Source organism: Trachypithecus francoisi, unplaced genomic scaffold (assembly GCF_009764315.1).
Source record: "Trachypithecus francoisi isolate TF-2019V2 unplaced genomic scaffold, Tfra_2.0 Lachesis_group3, whole genome shotgun sequence".
NCBI lineage: Eukaryota > Metazoa > Chordata > Mammalia > Primates > Cercopithecidae > Trachypithecus > Trachypithecus francoisi.
The window spans coordinates 122,015,311-122,038,347 of NW_022681468.1; the positions used below are offsets into that span (position 1 = coordinate 122,015,311).

Here is a 23,037-nt window from a genome sequence, read left to right on the forward strand (position 1 = left end):
GCTTTGTGGTAGAGTATGATCAAAGGTGTGTACTGGCTCTATCACGAGGCGTGGCACACTGAAGTCCTTCTTCTTCCTTTTAACTTCCATGCCCAGGACACTTCCCACAAAATATATGAAAAATTACATTTACCATTGAAGAGTCAGTTTAGAAATGCTGTACCAATCTCGGACCACAGGAAAAAGTCATTAAATATTACTGTTTCCAGCAGTTGGGGAGAGCTTTGTGAAGTCAATAAAGGAAATTAAAGCCAGGGCTCATTAGCATTCAGAAAATATGTCATTATTTAAAACTATTTTTTCGAGGTAAACCATTTACTGGCTAAAACCTAGTCATAATATTTGTATTACCTGTAGATCTGTTATCTATAAAACTGTGGGACCTGAGCACTCCAACAGGGTGAGAATCAAAACAGGTGCCTCCGCCTGTTCCTATTATGCACATTAGCCCATGGCCTTCTCACAGCCTGTTAAACAGCTGAATTTGAAACAATAATGGTGCAGGCCAAACACTCGCCTGAAGGCCTGTCTGTCTTGGGATTTGGCCATTTACATTGATTTTCTTTACTCACATTTTTCATGAAATACAAATATTTGCCATGGCAACTGGGGTGTCACATGACATGCTGCTACATAAATAGCCTGGAAATTTCTTAAGGGGACACAGCCCACCAGTGCTGAAAATACAGTGAAACCTCTTGATGATTTCAGTATTGAAAGATGAAAGTCTGAGAAGAGCAGGTAGCAGTCTAGGATTAATTTCTCTTGTGCCACTCTTCAATTTCTCCTTTTTTCTTATAAGAGCAGCTGAAAACATGACCACTTTCCACATAAGGGAAGCCAGAAAAAGACAGTGCCAGCTGTCTCCTTTCTGTGGTGAAAAGTTTCAAAAATCACAAGTCTGTCTGCAGCCCATAAACATAAGAAAGCAAGGTACAAAAGTCCAGCACACTGAAACTGGGGGAATCTCCATAAGAATGAATTAGATTGTACTGTGAGGAGTTAATGTTAAAGAATATAGAATTTGGCCCAGTGTGGTGGCTCATGCCCACAAACCCAGCATTTTGGGAGGCCGAGGCAAATGGACCACTTGAGGCCAGGAGTTCGAGACTAGCCTGGCCAACATAGAGAAACCCTGTCTTCACTAAAAATACAAAAAATTAGCCGGGAGTGGTGGTACATGCCTGTAATCCCAGCTACTAGGGATGCTGAGGCATGAGAATCGCTTGAATCTGGGAGCCAGAGGTTGCAGTGAGCCGAGATTGCGCCAGCCTGGGTGACAGAGCAAGACTCCATCTCTAAAAAAAGAAAGAAAGAAAAGGAAGTGCCACATGCCACATGATGGTTAAAAAAAAAGAAAAGAAAGGCCAGGCGTGGTGGCTCATACCTATAATCCCAGCACTTTGGGAGGCCGAGGCAGATGGACCACTTCAGGTCAGGAGTTTGAGACCAGCCTGGCCAAAATGGTGAAACCCCTGTCTCCACTAAAAATACAAAACTTTGCCGGGCATGATGGTAGGCACCTGTAATCCCAGCTTCCTGGGAGTCTGAGACATGAGAATCACTTGAACCCAGGAGGCAGAGGTTGCAGTGAGTCGACATTGTGCCACTGCACTCCAGCCTGGGCGACAGAGTGAGACTGTCTCAAAATAATAATAATAATAATAATGCAGAATTCTTTCCCCTGCTTCATTAAGGTATTCTATGTTTGGAGATCTTGCCTTTTTAAACTGTATTTAAAGACAAATGAAATACAGTAGAACCTCACAATAAGACATCCTATACCACACAAATTTGGATACAAAGCAATAGCTACTGGACTCCTGACCAGTTAGTATTAGAAGTGGACCCAGTCATGTAGTTAATCTTGCAATGATGCAACATGATTGAATTTTTTAGACTCCACCAATAACATTATGCTAGAGTTAACTTGTACAATTTCCCTTTTGAAAGTCAAGTGCATACCAGCAACAGCTGAAAAAGCACTTATTTCTAGGTTGAAGGTACAACTCAATAACATATGTAAAGCACCAAAAATCTCACAGAAAATGTTGTAAATAAGAACAATTTTCTTTCTGTAGTGAGGAATATGAATACCTCTGATCTGTGTTTCTTGGGAAAGAACTTCACCTGTGCTGGAGATGGCGGTGGTTCCCGAGGTACAGTGAAAGTGGCTGTGGATGAAGACGGTACATGTTATCTTTTCCAGAAGAAGAGGCTGAGTCACTTGTTGGATGCTATTGGGTTTGTACCTTGAAAGTCAAATGGCTCTGTCACCCACTGTGCACTCACTACCTTTCTTTCTGTATTCATTCAGTGAAACAGCTATGATCACTGACTTCAAAAGGAAGCCAAGAGCATGGGAGGGCAACAGTTCTATTAGAATATAAGGTCAGCCAGCCTTATGCAAATTGCCTAGATAAAAGGGCAAATTTTAAAAGCAGGTACATTTCAAAAGCAGGCAAATTAGAGAGTAATATCTGTCTTATAGAATGCTTTGTTAGAAGATTTCTTTAAATAGCCAGATTCCCAGGTTCATGTAAAAGGTGATTTAACATAGCTACATATGGACTGTTCTATTGTGTAAAAAAAAAGTTTCTAAAAAATTTAAATGACTGAGGGAAGTGATACAAGTGAAAAGCACCATAAAGATTATTTTTGAAATTAGTTAAGTCTATAAGCAGCAACTTTTAGAGAACACACCTAGTCCGTGGTTGAGGAAGAATGGGCCCACATGCTAGACAATGCTGTCTCAATCACATCTCTCCTACTGCCTGGCAGCAAACCTGACTGCCCTTTACCAAAAGCCCAAGTCTGACATTCTCAGGGGAGAAAAATCCTTATAATACTCTTCCCAAGAAAGAGAACAAATAATTTATTTAAATGGTTAATTGAATAAAAGAAGTGAGGCTTCTTTCAGCTCAATTCCTTCAGCTCAACCCCCTTTTCTGTCAGTTTTCTATGACAACAATCTTAGAAGGAATTGACAGATATTGATCAAAAACAGCACACTAGTAAAGGATATCAATACATAATTTAGAATCTCACTTTGAGGACTTGGTTCTCCTAGATTGCCTCAACTGAGCTGCAAGGAATATCTTCAGCCCTTTTTTAAAAAGTAGGAAAAACTGTAGAGCCTTTTCAGTGAAACTCACCTTCACAAAAGGGATTTATTTGTTGCATTTGACCAACCCATTTTTACACTCCTCTGGTTTCCCTGGCTTCCGGCAAGCTTCCCTGTGACTTGAAGTCCTCACTCTCCCCTGGCCAGTATGTATGAAGACCCCATTTTAAGGCTATAGTTTTTGCCTTCAGTTCTATGCTCTCCTTCCCTGGTGTCCACTTTGGAGTTTGCTCTCCCACTTCTGAAGGTAAGTCCACATCCTGTGTTCAGCCTGCTTTGAATCCACAGATTCACCAGTAAAATTTGTTATTCCTATTGTCTGCAGACTCAGTACAATTTTTGTTTAGCTTTCAGGTTCTTCAGACAAGTGAGATTTATGGCTAAATTCCCATGTTCAAACAAAATAGCAGCTGAGAAATTTTCAAGTGGGCATAACTTCTAAAGGATTTTAGTAAAATTTTAATATAATTTGGTAGGATAAAGATCTCAAGGATAAGTAATTTCACATGGCTAATCCACAGTTAATGATATCAATAAGAATTTTCTTAGTTGTCTGCAGAAATGCTATCACTAAATTATAATTTCTTGTAGCCTTGGATTTTATGAGACACATGCATTTGAAGAATGTGTCTGCATGTTTACAAAACTGTATCCTAATGCACTGCCTATTTTGCTACTCAATTTCCTTGCTGGAAAAATCTGTTTGGTAAATTTTGCCAGAGTTAATGTAGAGGAAAAAATCCTTGTCTTTTTGGACAAACTTGTATGCTTCTGTGGTAGTTATTATTATTATTATTTTTTTTTAGACAGAGTCTCACTCTGTCGCCTGGGCTGGAGTGCAGTGGCACGATCTCGGCTCACTGCAAGCTCTGCCTCCCAGGTTCAAGCCATTCTCCTGCCTCAGCCTCCCAAGTAGCTGGGACTACAGGCACCCGCCACCACGCCCGGCTAATTTTTTTGTTGTATTTTTGGTAGAGACGGGGTTTCACCGTGTTAGACAGGATGGTCTCAATCTCCTGACCTTGTGATCCCCCCGCCTTGGTCTCCCAAAGTACTGGTATTACAGGCATGAGCCACCACGCCCAGCCAGTTATTACTAATTTTAGAGCCCCAGTTTTTTCAGAGTGACGATATGCCCAACTCCTAGCATTGTCAGATTAGAAAAAAAATTGTTTTTAAAAGAACATGCAGTTAAATTTTAACAAGATAAACAATACATAAGTTTTTAGTATGCCTCAAATATTAAATATATATACTTAAATCCAACAAAGAAGAACAGAATTTCCATGAATGCATTAGAATAAGCATAACATCATTCTAAGTATTTATTTAGTATAAGTATGTCTATAATCCTAATGTTAGCTCTGACCCTATCCCTGGACATCCACTTTCCCAGCCTTTCTTGTAGCTAACAGTGAGCAGTGAAATGTAAGGGAAAGTTCACCCCAAGGCTTCTGGGAAGACACTGACACCACTGTTTTCCCCTTGATCTGGCCTGGAATGTGTATGTAAGGCCCAGGGCTGCAGAAACCATCTTATGGCCATGACATGGCAAGCATGAGGATGAAATCGAACCAAAGAGGGTAAAGTAGAAAGAAAAGGGCTAATATCCAGAACCTACAAAGAACTCAAACAAACTTACAAGAAAAAAGCAAACAACCCCATCAAAAAGTAGGCAAAGGATATGAACAGACACTTCTCAAAAGAAGACATTCATACAGCCAACAGACACATGAACAAATGCTCATTATCACTCGCCATCAGAGAAATGCAAATCAAAACCACAATGAGATACCATCTCACACCAGTTAGAATGGCAATCATTAAAAAATCAGGAAACAACAGGTGCTGGAGAGGATGTGGAGAAATAGGAACACTTTTACACTGTTGGTGGGACTGTAAATTAGTTCAACCATTGTGGAAAACACTGTGGCGATTCCTCAAGGATCTAGAACTAGAAATATCATTTGACCCAGCCATTCCATTACTGGGTATACACCCAAAGGATTATAAATCATGCTGCTATAAAGACACATGCACATGTATGTTTATTGCAGCACTATTCACAATAGCAAAGACTTGGAATCAACCCAAATGTCCATCAGTGACAGACTGGATTAAGAAAATGTGGCACATATACACCATGGAATACTATGCAGCCAAAAAAAGGATGAGTCTGTGTCCTTTGTAGGGACATGGATGCAGCTGGAAACCATCATTCTCAGCAAACTATCGCAAGAACAGAAAACCAAACACCGCATGTTCTCACTCATAGGTGGGAATTGAACAATGAGATCACTTGGACACAGGAAGGGGAACATCACACACCGGGGCCTATTGTGGAGAGGGGACAAGGAGGAGGGATAGCATTAGGAGAAATACCTAATGTAAATGACGAGTTAACGGGTGCAGCACACCAACATGGCACATGTATACATATGTAACAAACCTGCACGTTGTACACATGTACCCTAGAACTTAAAGTATAATAATAAAAACAAAACAAACAAAACAAAACAAAAAAAGAAAAGAAAGAACACCATGACAACCCTGCTGATCAATACCACCATCCCTAGGCTTCGCACTTCCCAATTTCTTGTGTATGAGACAAACTCCTCATTGTTTAGGCCACTGGTAGTTTTCTGATATTTATAATTATATGCATTCCTGACTGGTACTACCTGTTCCCTTCTCTTCCTCCTTCCCTCTTCTCTTCCTTCCATACTTTGTCTTATTGCTTGTGCTAGGACCTCAGTACAAAAATGGTGGCAACAATGATCATTCTTGATTTGTCTCTGCTTTTAATGGAGAAATAGAAAAGGAATGCTACAAAAGTTTCCCTACTAGGAGTATTTTTTGCTCTAGGGCTTTGGTTGATAACAACAATCAGGTTCAGAAAATTCTCTTCTATTCTACTCCATCCAGAGGATTTTCCCTTATCATTAATGTTGAATAGTATTGAATGATTTTTTTTTCCTTTGGTATACATTGAGATCATGAGGTTTTTTCTTTTTAAATATGTTAATATGGTGAATTATATTGCTAAATATTTCTGATGTTGAACTTTCCTTACATTTTTCCTTGATTATGATGAACACTTTAATGTTTATTTAGAATCTTTGCCTCTATGTTCCTAAATAAGATTGATCTATGTATATTTTTTCTTGTACTGTGCTTTTTCAATTTTGGTAGCAAAGTTATAATAGCTCCATAAAATCAGTTTACAAGCTTTTCCTCTTTTTTTTCCCCTATGGAATAGTATAAAAAGAATTAACTGACCTGTTAAGGTTGGTAAAACTTGCCTATAAAAGGCCTGAGGCCTTCTCTCCTCTGGCATATTAGAGTATGTGAGTGTGTGTCTGTGTATGTGTGTTTAAAAGACAGAGATTTTTGACTACCAATTCAAATTATCTAATGATATTGTTTTAAGTTTGTTAGTTTTTCTCAAGTTATTTTTGGTAGTTTACATTTTTCTAGGAAATTTTTCATTTCATATTTTAAAATGTAAAGTTACCATACTATGATTTTTTTTAATTCTACTGTATCTATAGTTAGCGAACATTTTTCATTTTAATAGTGTGGACTTGTGCCTTCTATTTTTCCTCTCTTTATCATTATTGTCAGAGATCTGCCTGTTTTATGTTATTTTAAAGAAGCCAATTTTTGACTGGGCACAGTGGCTCATGCCTGTAATCTCAGCATTTTGGGAGGGCAAGGTGGGTGGATTGCCTGAGTTCAGGAGCTCGAGACCACCCTGGGCAACATGGTAAAACCCTCTCTCTACTAAAATACAAAAAAATTAGCCAGGCGTGGTGGCATGCACCTGTAGTCCCAGCTACTCGGGAGGCTGAGGCACGAGAATCGCTTGAGCCCTGGAGGTAGAAATTGCAGTGAGCTGAGATTGTGCCACTGCACTCCAGCTTGGGCTACAGAGTGAGACTCTGCCTCAAAATAAATAAATAAATAATAAATAAATAAATAATAAAAAGAAGTCAATTTTTAATTCTTTTGGGTCATTTTTGTTTTTACTTTCTTAATGTCTGCTTTTATTTTCATTATTTCCTTTCTTTTTTTTCTAGTTTACTGCTTTTTTTTTTCCTGTCTTCTTGTGTTTAATTAGGCTTAGGTCACTTATTATTAATTGCTCTCATTTTCTTTTTTTTTTATTATTTTTTTGAGATGGAGTCTCACTCTGTCACTCAGGCTGGATTGCAGTGGCACGATCTCGGCTCACTGCAATCTCCGCCTCCAGGGTTCAAGTGATTCTCCTGCCTCAGCCTCCTGAGTAGCTGGAATTACAGGTGTGCACCACCACACCTGGCTAATTTTTGTATTTTTAGTAGAGATGGAATTTTACCAGTTTGGTCAGGCTGGTCTTGAACTCTTGACCTCGTGATCTGCCCACCTCAGCCTCCCAAAGTACTGAGATGTTCTTGTTTTCTATTAAATGCATATAAATAATGGATGAGATTGCTAAGAAGTGATGAAAGACATTAGTCTACAGATTCAAGAATCCCAATAAATACAAAGCAGGATAAATAAAAAGACCTATATGTCTAGATGCATCACAATGAACCTGTAAAACACCAAAGATAAAAAGAACTTATTTCAGCTAGAGAGGAAACAAAAGACAAATTGTTTTCATCCACAATTTTAGCCACTATTTACCACTGACTCCTCAATAGTCCACAGGCTCCTCAATAGCAGATATAATTGCTAGAAAACAATGAAATAATATATTGAATGTGCCAACAAGATAACTTTCAAAAGTCAGGACATAAACACATTTTGAGGCAAATAAAAGTTGACAGAGTTTACCACCAGTAGAAACAGGCTTGTACTAGTGGAAATTTAAAGAATATAATTTAGGGAGCTGGAAATGAATGCAGTATTGAAAGTCTGAGATGCAAGAATGAATGAAGAGCAAAGACAGTGACAATCTGTTGGCTAATATAACAAACATTGATTACATAAAAAACATTAACAATAATGTCTTGTGGGACTTTTTTAGAAGATACAACTAAAATACATAGGAAAAATAGATTCTACATCAGGAGGGAGATGGAGTTAAAATGTTCTGAGGTTTTTATATTGTTAAAGGAAAAAGTACAGATATTTATTAACTTTAGACTTTGATAAGTAATATATGCATGTGAAAATAACAAGCTAATCACAGTAAGAATAGAAAAGGAATGTATCAATTCCAAAATAATAGAGGAATAAAAGTATAATGAGGAAAAACAATCTATTCAAAAGAAGACAATAAAGGAAAGAAAATGAAATAGCAAAACAGGGCAGGGCACAAACAGAAATAGACTAGATGGAAGAAATACATCAAAATATATTAGTAATTAGAATAACTGTAAATGCAGTAAATGCTAAATGGATAATGACAGTCAGAATGAATTTTTTAAAATTCAGCTATATACTATTTATAAAAGACAGACTTAAAACATATGGCTACAGAAAGATTAAAAGTTAAAAAAATGAGAAAAGATATACCAGGTTAACAATAACCAAAAGGAAGCTGAAGTGGCTATATTAACAGACAAAAAGCTATTTATGCTAAAAAGCAATTACAGAGATAATGAAGGACAATATGCAATGATAAAAATTCCTATTTACTAGGAAGATATAATAACTATAGTAAGAGTTGGCAAGGATGTGAATTCACAGAGTATGTTACACGCTGAAGGTAGAAATGTAAATTGATGCAATGACTTTAAAAGACAATTTGGCATTACTTCCTCAAGTTGAATGTTCATCTACCCCATGACCTATTCCACTCCTATTGACCAAGAAAAATACTTGTGCATACTCAGTAGGAAATGTGAAAGAATGCATGGCAGCACTGTTCACAATACCATAGGCTGAAATCAACCCAGAAGTTCATCAACAGAAGACTGGATAAATTAACTATGGTCTATTCAAATTATCATCTTCAGCAAACTAACACAGAAACAGAAAACCAAACACTGCATGTTCTCACTCATAAGTGGGAGCTGAACAACGAGAACACATGGACATAGGGAGGGGAACATCACACACCAGGGCCTGTTGGGGGTTTGGGGGAAGCAGGAGGGAGAGCATTAGGACAAATACCTAATGCATGTGGATCTTAAAACCTACATGAGGGTTGATAGGTGCAGCAAACCACCATGGCACAAGTATACCTATGTAACAAACCTGCACGTTCCGCACATGTATCTCAGAACTTAAAGTAAAATAAATGAACAAACAAAAAAATGGAATATTCTACAGCAGCCAAAAGAAATGAATTCAGTGATGTGTAGCATATCTACTTCAAGACTCTAATTCAGTATTTCAAGGAGGGCCCTGGCATCTCTAGTTTGATGCACACAGGCCATCTCCTTAGAACTCCACTTCTCCAGCTTTGTGTACAGCTCCCTATGCTTTCCTTTCATGTCAAGAAGGTGTCCCTCCCCCAATATTCTTTCTAAAAGTCAGACTTACTGAGTTACTACTTACATACAGTAAAATTCACCCTTTTTAGTATAGTTTTATGAGTTTTGGCAAATGTGTAAGTCATATAACCATCACCGCAATCAAGATATAAAACAATTCCAGGCCGGGCGCAGTGGCTAACACCTGTAATCCCAGCACTTTGGGAAGCTGAGGCAGGTGGATCATGAGGTCAGGAGATTGAGACCATCCTGGCCAACATGGCAAAACTCCATCTCTACTAAAAATACAAAAAATTAGCTGGGTGTGGTGGCGGGCGTCTGTAGTCCCAGCTACTTGGGAGGCTAAGGCAGGAGAATTGCTTGAACCTGGGAGGCGGAGGTTGTAGTGAGCCGAGATCGCGCCACTGCACTCCAACCTGGGCGAAAGAGCAAGACTCCATTCTCAAACAAACAACAAACAAAAAAACAATTCCAATACTTGCCAAAATTCCTGCATGCCCCTTTACCATCAAGTACTCTCTCCATCCCCAGGCAACTCTTGATCTGTTTTCTGTCTTCATTGTTTCATTTTCTAAAAATGTCATGTAAATAGAATCATATAGTGTGTAGCCTATTGAGTTTGGCTTATTTCACTTTGCATAATGCATTTGGGATTCATCTTTATTGTTGCATGTATCAGCAATTAGATCCTTTTTAGAGCAAGTTTTACTCCATTGTATGGATGTACTTCAATTCATCAGCTGAGAGACATCTAAGTGGTTTCCAGTTTCCGGTGATTATGAATAAAGCAACATTCATATATTACAAACATTCATATACAGGTTTTTGTGTAAATATATTTTCATTTCTCTTGGGCAAATAGATAACTAGGAGTGAGATTGCTGGGTCATACAGTAAATACATGTTTAACTTTATAAATAACTGCCAAACTGTTCTCCAAAGTTTTTGTACCATTTTGCATCCCCACCAGCAAGGAATGAGAGTTGCAATTGTTCCATATCCTCATGTAGTGGTATCCCATTGTGGTTTTAATTTGCATTTCCCTAATGACTAATGATGTTAAGCATGCTTTCACGTATCTATTTACTATCCATATATCTCCTTCGGCAAAGTGTCTGTTCAAATCTTTTGTCTGTTATTGGGTTGTTTGTTTTCTTATTACTGAGTTTTAAAAGTTCTTTATATGTTCTGGATAAAAATACATGATCACTTATTGTTTTAAAATATTTACTCTCAATCAATAGTTTTTCTTTTTCTTTTTTCTTTTTTTTTAAGATGGAGTCTCGCTCTTGTTAACCACGCTGGAGCAATGGCAAAATCTCAGCTCACTGCAACCTCTGCCTCCCAGATTCAAGCCTCAGCCTCCCGAGCAGCTGGGATTACAGGTGCCCACCACCATGCCTGGCTAATTTTTGTCTTTTTAGTAGAGATGGGGTTTCACCATGTTGGCCAGGCTGGTCTCAAACTCCTGACCTCAAGTGATCCACTCACCTCGGCCTCCCAAAGTGGGGATTACAGGCGCGAGCCACTGTGCCTGGCCAATCTATAGCTTTTCTTTTCATTTTTTTAACACGGTGTTTCAAAGAGGAGAAGTTTTTAATTTTGATGAAGTCCAATGTATCCATTGTTTCATTTTATGGATTTTGCCTTTGGTGTGGTATGTAAGAAATTTTTGCCTAACTCAAGAACACAGAAAATTTTCCCCTTTGTTTTCTTCCAAAAGTTTTATAGTTTAGGCTGTATATTTAATTTTACAAACCATTTTGGGTTAATTTTTGTACATGGTACAAGGAATGGGTTAAGGTTCTTTTTTTCCCTTTTATATAAATGTCCAGTTGTTCCAGCACAGTTTGTTGAAAAAATTATGCCTTCTCTATTGAATTGCCTTTGCATCTTTGTCAAAAATGAATTGACCAAGTATGCGTGGTTCTATTTCTGTACTCTTTATTCTGTTCTATTGATCTCTGTGTTTATCCTTTTGCCAATACCACACAGTCCTGATTACTGTAGCTTTATATTAACTCAGGTAAAGAGTCCTCCAATGCTGTTTTCCTCTTTCAAAATTGTACTAACTATTGTAGCTCCTTGGCCTTTCCACAGACTTTAGAATCAGCTTTTCAATATCTACAACAAATCTTACTGAGATCCTGATTGGGACTGCATTGAATTTATAGATCAATTTGGGGAAAATTAATTATAAAAATACTGAGTCTTCTAATCTATGAACATGGCTAATCTTCCTAATTTATTTAGGTCTTCTTTTACTTTTTTTCATTAGTGTTTTATAGCATCCAGCATCCGTATGTTGCAAATATTTGTTAGCTTTATACCTAAGTATTTAATTGTTGGTGTTACGTTAATGGTATTTTTTTAATATTCAATTTCCAATTGTTCATTTCTAACAAATTGAAATTCAATTTATTTTTGTATGTTAATCTTGTGTCCTCAAACCTTGCTGAACTCCCTTATTAGTTCTACTAGCTTTTGTGTGTGTGTGATGGCTTCTTTGAGAGTTTCTATGTAGTAATTGTGCTCTTTGCAAAGAGAGTTTTATTTCTTCCTTTCCAATCTGCATGTCTTTTGTTTCTTTTTCTTACCTCACTGCATTGGCTAGGAACTTCAGTACAATGTTGAATAGCAGTGGTGAGAGTGCACAACCATGTGTTGTTCCTGATCTTAGGTGAAAAGCATTCATTCAAACACTACTATGATATTAGTTGTAGACATCTTTTATCTGTTTGAGGAAGTCCCCTTGTATTCTTAATTTTCTTAGGGTTTTTGATACAAATGGATGTTGATTTATTTTAATTGAGATGGTTATATAGTTTTTCTTCTTCGGTCTATTCATATGGTGACTTATAATGATTGATATTTAAATGTTCAAACAGCCTTGCATTCCTAGGATAAACCCCACATGGTCATGATGTAATATGTATAAAATACATCATCTCTCTCTATATATAAAAAATATATAAATACATATATCTACATATAAATATATATAAATATAAATATATATAGAGAGAGAGAGCACGCGTGCACTAGATTCAATTTGCTATATTTTGTGAAGGATTTTTGCATCTATTTTCATAAAGAATACTGGGCTGTAGTTTTTTCTAAAGTCTTTGGTTGTGGTATCAGAGTGATGATAGCTTCATAAAATTATCTGGGAAGTGTTTCTCTCTATTCTGTTTTTCAGGAAGAATTTCTGTAACATTGGTAATATTTCTTTCTTGTTTGGTAGAATTCACCAGTGATGCCATATGGTATCGTTTTTTTTTTTTTTTTACAATGTTTTTAAGTACTAAGTCAATTTGTTTAATAAATACAGGACTAATCAGGTTATCTATTTCTTCTGGAGTGAGCTTAGGTAGTATCTGTCTTTCAAAGAATTCCTCCATCAATATAAGCTGTCAAACTTATAGACATAAAGTTGTTTATAGTGTTCTCTTAGCATCCTTTAAATGTCTATAGGATTTGTAATGATGTCTCCTCTTTTGTTCCTGATATTGGTCATTTGTGCCTTCTCTCTTTTAATCTTGGTTAGTCTGTCTAGAAGCTTACCAATTTTATAAAAATGTTCCATGAAACACAGTTTGGTTTCACTAAATTTCTTTTTTTTCTTTTTTATTTCACTGACTTCTATTTTCCATCCTCTGCTTGCTTAGGTATATATGCTTTTCTTTTTTGGGTTTTTTAGAGTGGGAGCTTAGATCATTAATCTGAGATCTTTCTTCTTTTCTAATAAAAGTATTTAATGCTAAAAATTTTTCTTAAGCACACTTTAGCTGCATCTTACAAATTTCTGTACGTTGTGTGGTCATTCCCATTTAATTCAAAATATTTGTTTTAATATCCCTGTGACTTCCTCTTTGATCCATGGGTTATTTAGAAGTCTGTTTTTACATTTGGGGGATTTTCTACTTTTTAAGTTTAATTCTGTTCAGGTCAGAGAATATAATGTGTAAGATTTTAACTATTTTAAATTTGTTAATATTTGTTTTATGGTCCAGAATATGGTCTATTTTGGTGAATGTTCCATGTGCATTTGAAGTAAATGTGTGTTCTGTTGTGTTTTAATGCTCTATAATGGTCTATATGGCCTATAATACTGTTATATTATAGTCTTCTATAGCAGGGGTCCCTAACCCACAGGCCACAGACTGGGTACTGTGGCCCGTTAGGAACTGAGCTACACAACAGGAGGTGAGTCGCAGGTGAGCAAGCGTTACCATCTGAATTCACACCTCCTGTCAGATCAGCAGCAGCATTAGATTTTCACAGGAACAAGAACCCTATCATGAACTGCACATATGAGGGATCTAGGTTGCTTACTCTTTATGAGAATCTAATGCCTGATTATCTGAGGTGGAACAATTCCATCCTGAAACTATTCCTCCCCACCTCTTATCTGTGGAAAAATTATTTCCCAGAAAACTGGTCCCTGGTGTCAAAAAGGTTGGGGATATAGTATTATTATGTTCTATAGTATTATTTTTGGGGGAGGTTATTAGTTCTATTGATTATTGTGAGATATAATTCTGGATTTATTATTTCTGTTTTATTAATTTTTGCTTCCTGTATTTTATATCTCTGTATTTAAGTACATACACATTTAGGAATGTCTGTCTTCTTGCTGGATTGATCCTTTTATCATCAATGTACCTGTTTATTCCTATTAATGTGTCTTCATCTGATAGTAATAGAGCCAATCCAGCTTTCTTTTCATTATTGTTTGTATAGTATATTTTTCCATCTTTCTCCTTTTTATTAATTTTTAATTTACATTTAATTTGTGTCTAGTCCTATAATTTATTTTTGAATTAAAAATATATAAACTTTTTATTTTGGAATAATTTTAGATACTCTAGGACAGTCCTGTATACCGTCATTCACTTTCCCTTAATATTAACATATTCCATTACCACAGTCCATTTGTCAAAAGCAAGAAATCATCATTGATACATTATAATTAACTAAACTCAAGACTTCATTCAGATTTTACTAGTTTTTACACTCATGTCTTCTTACTGTTCCAGAATCTTATCCAGGATATTGCATGGTATTTAGTCATCATGTCTCCTTAGGCTCTTCTGGTCTGTGACAGTTTCTCAGTCTTTCCCTGTTTTCATGACCATGACAGTATTGAGGAGTATGGTCAGGTATTTTGTAGAATGTCTGAAATGTGGGTTTGTCTGATGCTTTTCTCATGTTTTTTTCTCTGTGGTTATAGGTTGTTGGGGTAGAATAACATAAAGGTGAAGTCCTTCCTCATCATATCATATTAGGGGGCACATGATATCAACCTGAATTATGACTAATGATATTATCCTTGGTCATTCAGTTAAGGCAGGGTTTCCCAGGTTTCTCCACTGCAAATTTTCTATTTTTCTTCTTTCCATACTCTATTATTTGGATGTGAATCACTAAATTCAGCTCACATTCAAAGAGAGGGAAGGGGTGGATAAATAAGCTCCATTTCCTGGAGGAGGAGGTAACTGTTTAAATTATTTGGGGCTGGGCGCACTGGCTCACGGCTGTACTCCCAGCACTTTGGTAGGCCGAGATGGGTGGATCACCTGAGGTCAGGAGTTTGAGACCAGCCTGGCCAACATGGTGAAACCCCATCTCTACTAAAAATACAAAAAATTAATCAGGCGTGGTGATGGGTACCTATAATCACAGGTACTTGGGAGGCGGAGGCAGGAGAATCGCTTGAATCCAGGAGGCAGAGGTTGCAGTGAGCCGAGATTGCACCATTGCACTCTAGTCTGGGCAACAAGAGTGAAACTCCATCTCAAAAACAAATAAATAAAAATACATTATTTGGAATTCTTCTATAGAAAGATTTGTCACTTCTCACCCTACTCCTATTTTAACCTATCTTTCTCGACATTTACATTGCAATTCTTAGAGACCACATACAGTTGGGTCTTGCTTATTTATCCAATCTGACAAGCTCTGTCTTTTAATTGGTGTATTTAGAACATTCACACTTATTGTAAAGACAGCCTTCACTTTGCACTGTTCCAGTACGTACAAATTCTAGTTACCACAGTTTAGTTAAATAACATCAGTACTCCAACATAGTTCAAATTTCAGTTACCATAAAATTGTAATTGCATAAAATATAAACTTTGCTGCTAGAACGCTATTCCACAAATCACTACATAAGTGACAGATGCATATCAAGATCAGTGACCATTCAAGTCATTCCATTCAAAGTCTGTCAGTCATTGGTCACTGTGCATCTGTTTTTGAGTTTGCATACAGACTGTAAATAATGTAGTAGTATTGCCTCTTTGACTCCCAGTGATAAATCTGCATCATTTTTTTTCCACAAAAAATGTACAAATGAAAGACAGAGTTGGTTAAGGAGGTTAAAAGTACACCAAAAGAATGAAAACTGATAGTGCTCAAAGTGAAATTGAAATATATTGTAAGTAGAATTATAGAAGAAATAGCTGACTGTAGGAATGTAGACAATGCCACCATTTGAAAGACTCTAGTAATGCATCCAGAAGAACATAGTCAAGTTTAACTTACTGACATAAATGAGGAAAGTGGTTGTGATGAAAGTACATGTTTGAGAGGATGTGATGCCGGAAAGAAATTTCATATTAAAGGGACTCAGAGATATTTCATAATATTAAAAGTGAAAAGGATAACAAGTTGGAAGCTGATTCAAAGTTAGAAAGAAGTATGACAATGCACCAAGCCACAGTAAAGATTACCACTCCATATCATAAGTTAATGATAAGAAGAAAAAGGCAAGCACTATTTAAAACTATTCTTTTTTTTAACAAAGAAAACACTTTATTTTCAATGTTTCTAATGTTTAGAATAATAGGATATTAAATAAATATTCATTTTACTATTTTTTCATTGCCCCACATAGTTATAATAAAGAGGAATAAAGTTTTTAATGTTTTGACAAAAATCATAAAGATCATGAAACAATTGTAATTTTTCCTACTGACTCTAAATTACCTGGGAGGGTTTCTGCTTAAACAGTCATTTGTGTGGTCCCACACCATCATGCAAAGATTGCTTACAATTCTTAATATGGTGATATGGTTTGCCTGTGTCCCCACCCAAATCTCATTTCAAATTGTAATCTGAATTGTAAACCCCATTTGTTGGGGGAAGGACCTGGTGGGAGGTGAATGGATCATGGAGGCAGGTTCCCACATGCTGTTCTCATGATAGTGAGTGACTTCTCACAAGATCTGATGATTTTTTTAAGTGGCGGTTTCCCCTGCTCTTCTCTCTTGCCTGCTACTATGTAAGATGTTTCTGCTTCCCCTTCTGCCATAATTGTAAGCTTCCTGAGGCCTCCCCAGCCATGTGGAACTGTGAGTCAATTAAGCCTCTTTCCTTTACAAATTACCCAGTCTCAGGGAAGTTCTTTATAGCAGTGTGAAAACAGACTAATACATATGGCTGCATTAAAATTTAACATCTTGTTAGCTTTCTATTTGTTCCATGTTTTCTTCATGATTTTCACAAATTTTCTGCTTTTGGAGTAAATATTTTTATGATTCCATTTTATCATTACATAAATTATTATTTAAACCTCTTTTTAAAATATTTTAATGGTTGTTCAGGATATACAAAACATCTTTCAATTAATCAATATACCTTCAATTAATATTAGAACATTTCATGTATAAGGATCTTATAACAATATATTGTTATATATCAATTTCTCCCTCATCCTTGTGTTATTGTTGTCATATATTTTACTTTTACATATGCCGTGAAGCCACAATACATTGCTAATAATTTTGCTTTAAACAAGGGGTTAGCAAACTATGGCCCATAGTCCAAATCAAGCTCACAGTATTTATATGGCCTTTGAGGTAAGAATGGTTTTTACATTCTTAAAGGATCAAGAAGTAGAAGAAGGAAGAGGAGGAGAAGGGGGAAAAGGATGAGAAGAAAGAGAAGAAGGAGGAGGCAGCAAAAGAAAAAATAAGGAGGAAAAGAAGATGCAAAGAAACTTGCAAAGGAATGAAACATTACATTATTTACTGTCTAGTCTTATTTCCTATCTAGTCCTTTAAAGAGTAAGTTTTTTGACCCCTGAGCTATAGTCAGTTATCTTTTGGATAAATTTAATATAAGGAAACATGTATTTTATATTTAGCTTCATTTTAGTCATTTCCAGGTTTCTTCATTTCTTTGTGTATACCCAAATTTCTCTCCGGTATTATAGTCCTTCTGCCTGAGAAACTTCTTTTAACATATTCTATAGGGCAGTTCTGCTGGTGATGAATTCTCTCTTTTTATTTGTCTAAAGAAGTCTATTTCTCCTTCACTTTTGAAAAATATTTTTGTTGGAAGTAGAATTCTGACCTGACAACTTCTTTTTCTTTCAGCCCTTTAAAGATGTCACTGTATTATTTCCTGACTTGCACAGTGTTTGATGAGAAGAATACTGTAATGTTTATCTTTGTTCCTCTGTATGTAATGTACATTTTTAGTTTGGCTATCTTCAAGACTTTCTCTTAATTTTTATTTTCAGCAGTTTGAATATGATGATTCTCTCTCTCTCTCTCTCTCTCTGTGTGTGTGTGTTGTGTGTGTGTCTTGTATTTATCTTGTTTGTGGGCTTCTTGGATCTGTGGTTTGATGTCGTTCATCACTTTGGTAAAATTCCTGGCCATTTTCTCTTCAAATATTTCTTCTGCCCTATTCTCTGTTCTTCTGAGATTCCAAATCCACACATATTAAAAGGTTTGCTATTGTCCCATGGTTATCAATTGCTCTGTTATTGTTGCTTTTCCTCCTCTTTGTGTTTCAATTGTGTGATTTCATTTGACTTATCCTTAAGTTCACTGATCTTTTTCCCTCAGTTGTGTTTATTCTACTGATGAACACATTGAAGCCATTCTTTATATGTTCCAAGGCTGTTTATTTATAACATTTCTATTTGATTCTTTCTTATACTTTTCAACTCCCTGCTGAAAACCTCTAGCAGTTCACACGTGTCTCATTTTTCCACTTAGTCTTCAACATATTAATCATAGTTATTTTAAATTCCCTAATAGCTGTATTATCTAGTCTCTGAGTCTGGTCCTGCAGATTTGTTTCTTGACAGTGAGCTGCTTTTTGTGTCTCACAACTTCTACCAATTGCCAGACATAGGGCTTAGAACTGTGAAAACTGAGGTAAATAGCATTTATGCCTGGAAATGGTAGTCTTCTTCTTCTAGGGCATTAGGGTGGGTGACTGGGTATGGTTGGAAGTTGAACTGGTTGTGGGTTTTGTTGTTGTGGTTACCTTCATTGTCCCACAAGTTCCAAATTCCCTGTCACCTATGTTCATGTTATTTTCTATTTTCTCTGTTATTTCATGTCTCAAGGTCTAGTTCAAAGAGGTCTCTATCCATAAAGACTTTCAGTGATCCTCTACTATCTAACTTTTCTGCTGCTCATTAGCTATGCCCTTCATGTACTCCCTTATTCTCTGTTTTAACTATAAGATTTAGCTATTAAAAATACTCAGAACATATTGTTTTGTATTTAATATGGTCTTTTTCATGTGTGCATTTTTTCTAATTATACTATCTAAAGTAATTCTAGATAGTAGCTATATTACATTTATTTTATATTTTTGTCCCTGAGCATATTGTAGGTGTGCAAATATACCAATTGATTTTTTTATTTGGTTCTTGATATAACTACTGGAACACATTAATTTTAATACTTAAAAGTCAGGAGATGGCAAACTATGGTCCATATGCCAAATCTGGCCTGCAGTCTGTTTTTGTATGACTCTCAAGCTAAGAACTGTTGCTACATTTTTAAGAGAGGTTTAAATAAAAGGAGAAGAATATATGACAGAGATAATATGTGGCATGCAATGCCTATAATATTTCCTACCTGGCCCTCTACAAAAAAAGTTTGTTCACTCCTATTTAAAATGATGTGCACTTAATTCTTACTTTTTATGGGAAAAAGATTCTTTCTGTAAAGGACTAAATTAAAGATATGTGTGATCTGAAGAAAAAAGTGGTAGAACTAAAAAATAAAGAGAAATAGACAAATTTACAAGCATAGCTTGAGACTTTAACATACCTTTCTTGGCAATTGATAAAATAGGCAAAATAGAGATAGATTTGAATAACATGATTAAGTTGAATTAATTGAATATATGCAGAAAACCGCATCCAACAAATACAAAACATATTTTCAAATGCACATGGACAGTTTACCTAAAGTCTTCATATGCTAGGGTCAAAAAGCAAGTCAGATTTCAAATAACTGAAAACATACAGAATATGCTCTCTAAAAAATGAAATTAGGCTATAAATCAATAACAAAAAAGATAGCTAAAAACTACTCAATTGTATACACTTCTAAATATCCCATTAGTCAAAGAAGAAATGAAAATGGAAATAAGGAAATAATCTGAAATACATGATAATGAAAATATGACATAACAAACTTACTAAAGTAGGCTTTGTGTGAAATTTATAGCCTTCAATTTATATATGAGAAACAAATAACACTTGAAACTTAATAAGCTAAGCATGTGTGCCAATAGTTTACACAAATAAAAAAATTAAAAGCAAAGAAAGTGAAGAAATGGTAAAGATAACTTATGCCAATCAAATTAAAAATATATAGTAGAAAGGATCGATAAGGTCAAAATCTGGTTCTTTGAAAATACCAAAAAATCAATAAACACCTAGAGATACTGATAAAAAAAAATGAGGAAGATAGAAGTAACCAACAATAGGAATGAGAAAGCACATCATCACAGATGCTACAGACATTACAAAATAGAGAATACGGTAAACAACTTTATTGTAACAAATTAGAAAATTTAGATGACATGGACAAATTCCTTGTACAAAATTAACTTATTAAACTGACACAGACAAAATAACAAAAAAGCCCTGTATTTGTTAAAGAAAATTTCTCAATCCTAAGCCTATTTCCAAAGAAAACTACATGGATTCATTGGTAAATTATTCCAAACATTTAAGAAAGAAGTAGTACCAGTTGTATCCAAACTTTTCCAGAGAATATAAAAAAAGATCACACTCACTGTGGCAAAACTAACATTGATATTAAAACCTAAGGAAAACATTACAGGAAAGGAATAAATTTAGGCCAGTCTCACATATGAACAAAAATGCAAAAATCAAAACCAAAATATTAGCAAATGAAATCCAGCAATACATAAATGGGATGCTATTTCACATCTAATTGGACTTATTCCTTAAATGCATGGGGAATAAATAAGTGTGTTAGGAGTACTAGCTAAAAACAGATTTAAATAAGAAACAGTCTCATAATATAATATTCAAAATGCTAAGATTTCAATTGAAAATTACTCATCATACCAAGAACCAGAAAGACCTCAAACTGAATGAAGAAAGATAATGAATAGATACCAACAGTGAGATGACAAGGATGTTAGAATTACCTGACAAAGATTTTAAAGCAGCCACCATAAAAATCCTTCCACAAGCAATTGCTGACTGTGTGGAAACAAGCGAAAAATATAGTCTTAGAAAAGGAACAGAAAGTCTCCACAAAGAAACAGAATATATAAAAAGGAACCAAATGAAAATTTTAGGACTGAAAACTACAGTAACCTAAATACAAAATCCAGTGGATGAGATTAGAAGGTAGAAGAATAGAAATCGCCCAATCTGAGCAAAAGAGAAAAAACAAACTAGAAAAGAGAACACAGCCTCAAGGACCTGTGAGACTATATCCAAAAAATCTAACATTTGTATCATCATAGTCCTAGATAAAGAGGAGGTAGGGGTCAAGGCTAAAAAAAGTACACAAAGAAATAATGGCTGAAAGCTTCCTAAATCTGGCAATAGACATAAATCTACAGATTCAAGATGCTGGGCCAAACTAAAACAGAATAAACCTAAAGAAACCCACACCAAGACACATCATAGTCAAACTTCTGAAAACTAAAAATTGAGAACAAAAATTAAAAGCAGCAGGAGAAAAGCAACACCTTATCTACAGGAGAAAAACAATTCAAAAGCAGATCTCATCAGAAATCATGGAAGCCAAAAGCATGTGGCACAACTTTTTTTTTTTTTTCCCAAGTGCTGAAAGAAAAGAATTGTCAACTCAGAATCCTATACCTACTGAAAACATCCTTCAGGAATAAAGAGGGAAAGCAAGACATTCTAAGATTAAGGAAAATGAAGATAATTTTTCATTAGTATAATGACTCTAAAAGAATGGCTAAAGAAAATTCTCTAAACAGAAGGCAAATGATAAAGTTAAAAACTCTTGGGAACATTAGGAAAAAAGAAATAATACGATAAGCAAAAATAGGATAAAAGCAACAGACTTTCCTTTTCTTCTTCAGTTTTCTAAATTATACTTGATGGTTAAAACAAAAGTTATAACACTATATGACATGGCTCCAAATATATGCAGAGGAAATAAAAATGCAGTTACCATAAGACCCAGCAATTATAGTCCTGGGCATTTATTCTAAAGAAATAAAAACATATGTGTATATAAAAACCTGTATACAAATGTTTATGGCAGCTTTATTAATAATAGCTCAAAACTGGATATAATCCATATGTCCTTCAACAGGTCAATGGTTTAACAACTGTGGTACATTCTAACATGGAATTCTGCCCAGCAATAAAAAGGAATAAACTATCAATATAAGGACTAAATTATCAATAATAGCAATAAAGTTATTAATGTAATTACATATATTTATTAATATAACCTATTAACTAAAAGGAATAAACTATTAATACAATCTGAATGACTCTCCAGAGATTTATATTGAATGAAAAAAGCCAGTTCTAAAATTCACTGTATTAGGATGATTTAGAATTGTCCATTTAGAATCCATTTATGTAACATGCTTGAAATGACAAAATTATAGAAACACAGAATAGATTATTGGCGGCCAGGGATTAAGGGGGTGTAGGGCTGGAGGGAAGCAAGTATGGCTATAAAAGGGCACTATGAGGAATCCTTGTAATGGAACTGTTCTATATCTTGCCTGCATCAATATCGCACCTGTGATATTATATTACAGTTTTGCAACATGTTACTATTGGGAAAAACTGTGTAAAGAGTACAAAGGATCTCTGCATTTTTTCTTACAACTACATGTGAATCTACCATTATCTCAAAATGAAAAGTAAAAAAAACAAAACAAAACAAAAAAAAACAGTAACAGTGAAATGCCAAGCCACAGGGTAGGAAAAATTATTTGCAATACATGTAACTGATAAAAGATTAGTATCCAGAATATCTAGTAATTCCTATAAATCACTAAGAAAAAGAAAGACAATCCAATTAAAAAAAAAAGGGTTAAAGTCTTAAATCACCTTACAAGAGAGGATACTCAAATGACCAATATGCATTATCAAAACAACTTGCTCAATTTTACTGGTCATCAGGAAAGTAGAAATTAAACCCACAAAGACATACCACAACAGACTCTTCAGGATGGCTAAAGTTTTAAAAACTG

General features: G+C 35.4%; 1 protein-coding gene across 7 annotated transcripts in view; it reads right to left on the minus strand.

Moving 5' to 3' along the window:
• Positions 1-23,037, minus strand: part of IQCH (IQ motif containing H) — a 256,264-nt gene that overhangs the window by 137,341 nt on the left and 95,886 nt on the right. For all 7 annotated transcript variants that reach the window (XM_033189642.1, XM_033189645.1, XM_033189641.1 and 4 more), the window contains exon 8: positions 2,098-2,174. In XM_033189642.1, coding sequence (XP_033045533.1) covers positions 2,098-2,174 — 77 coding nt within the window. The remainder of the gene's footprint in view (positions 1-2,097; positions 2,175-23,037) is intronic.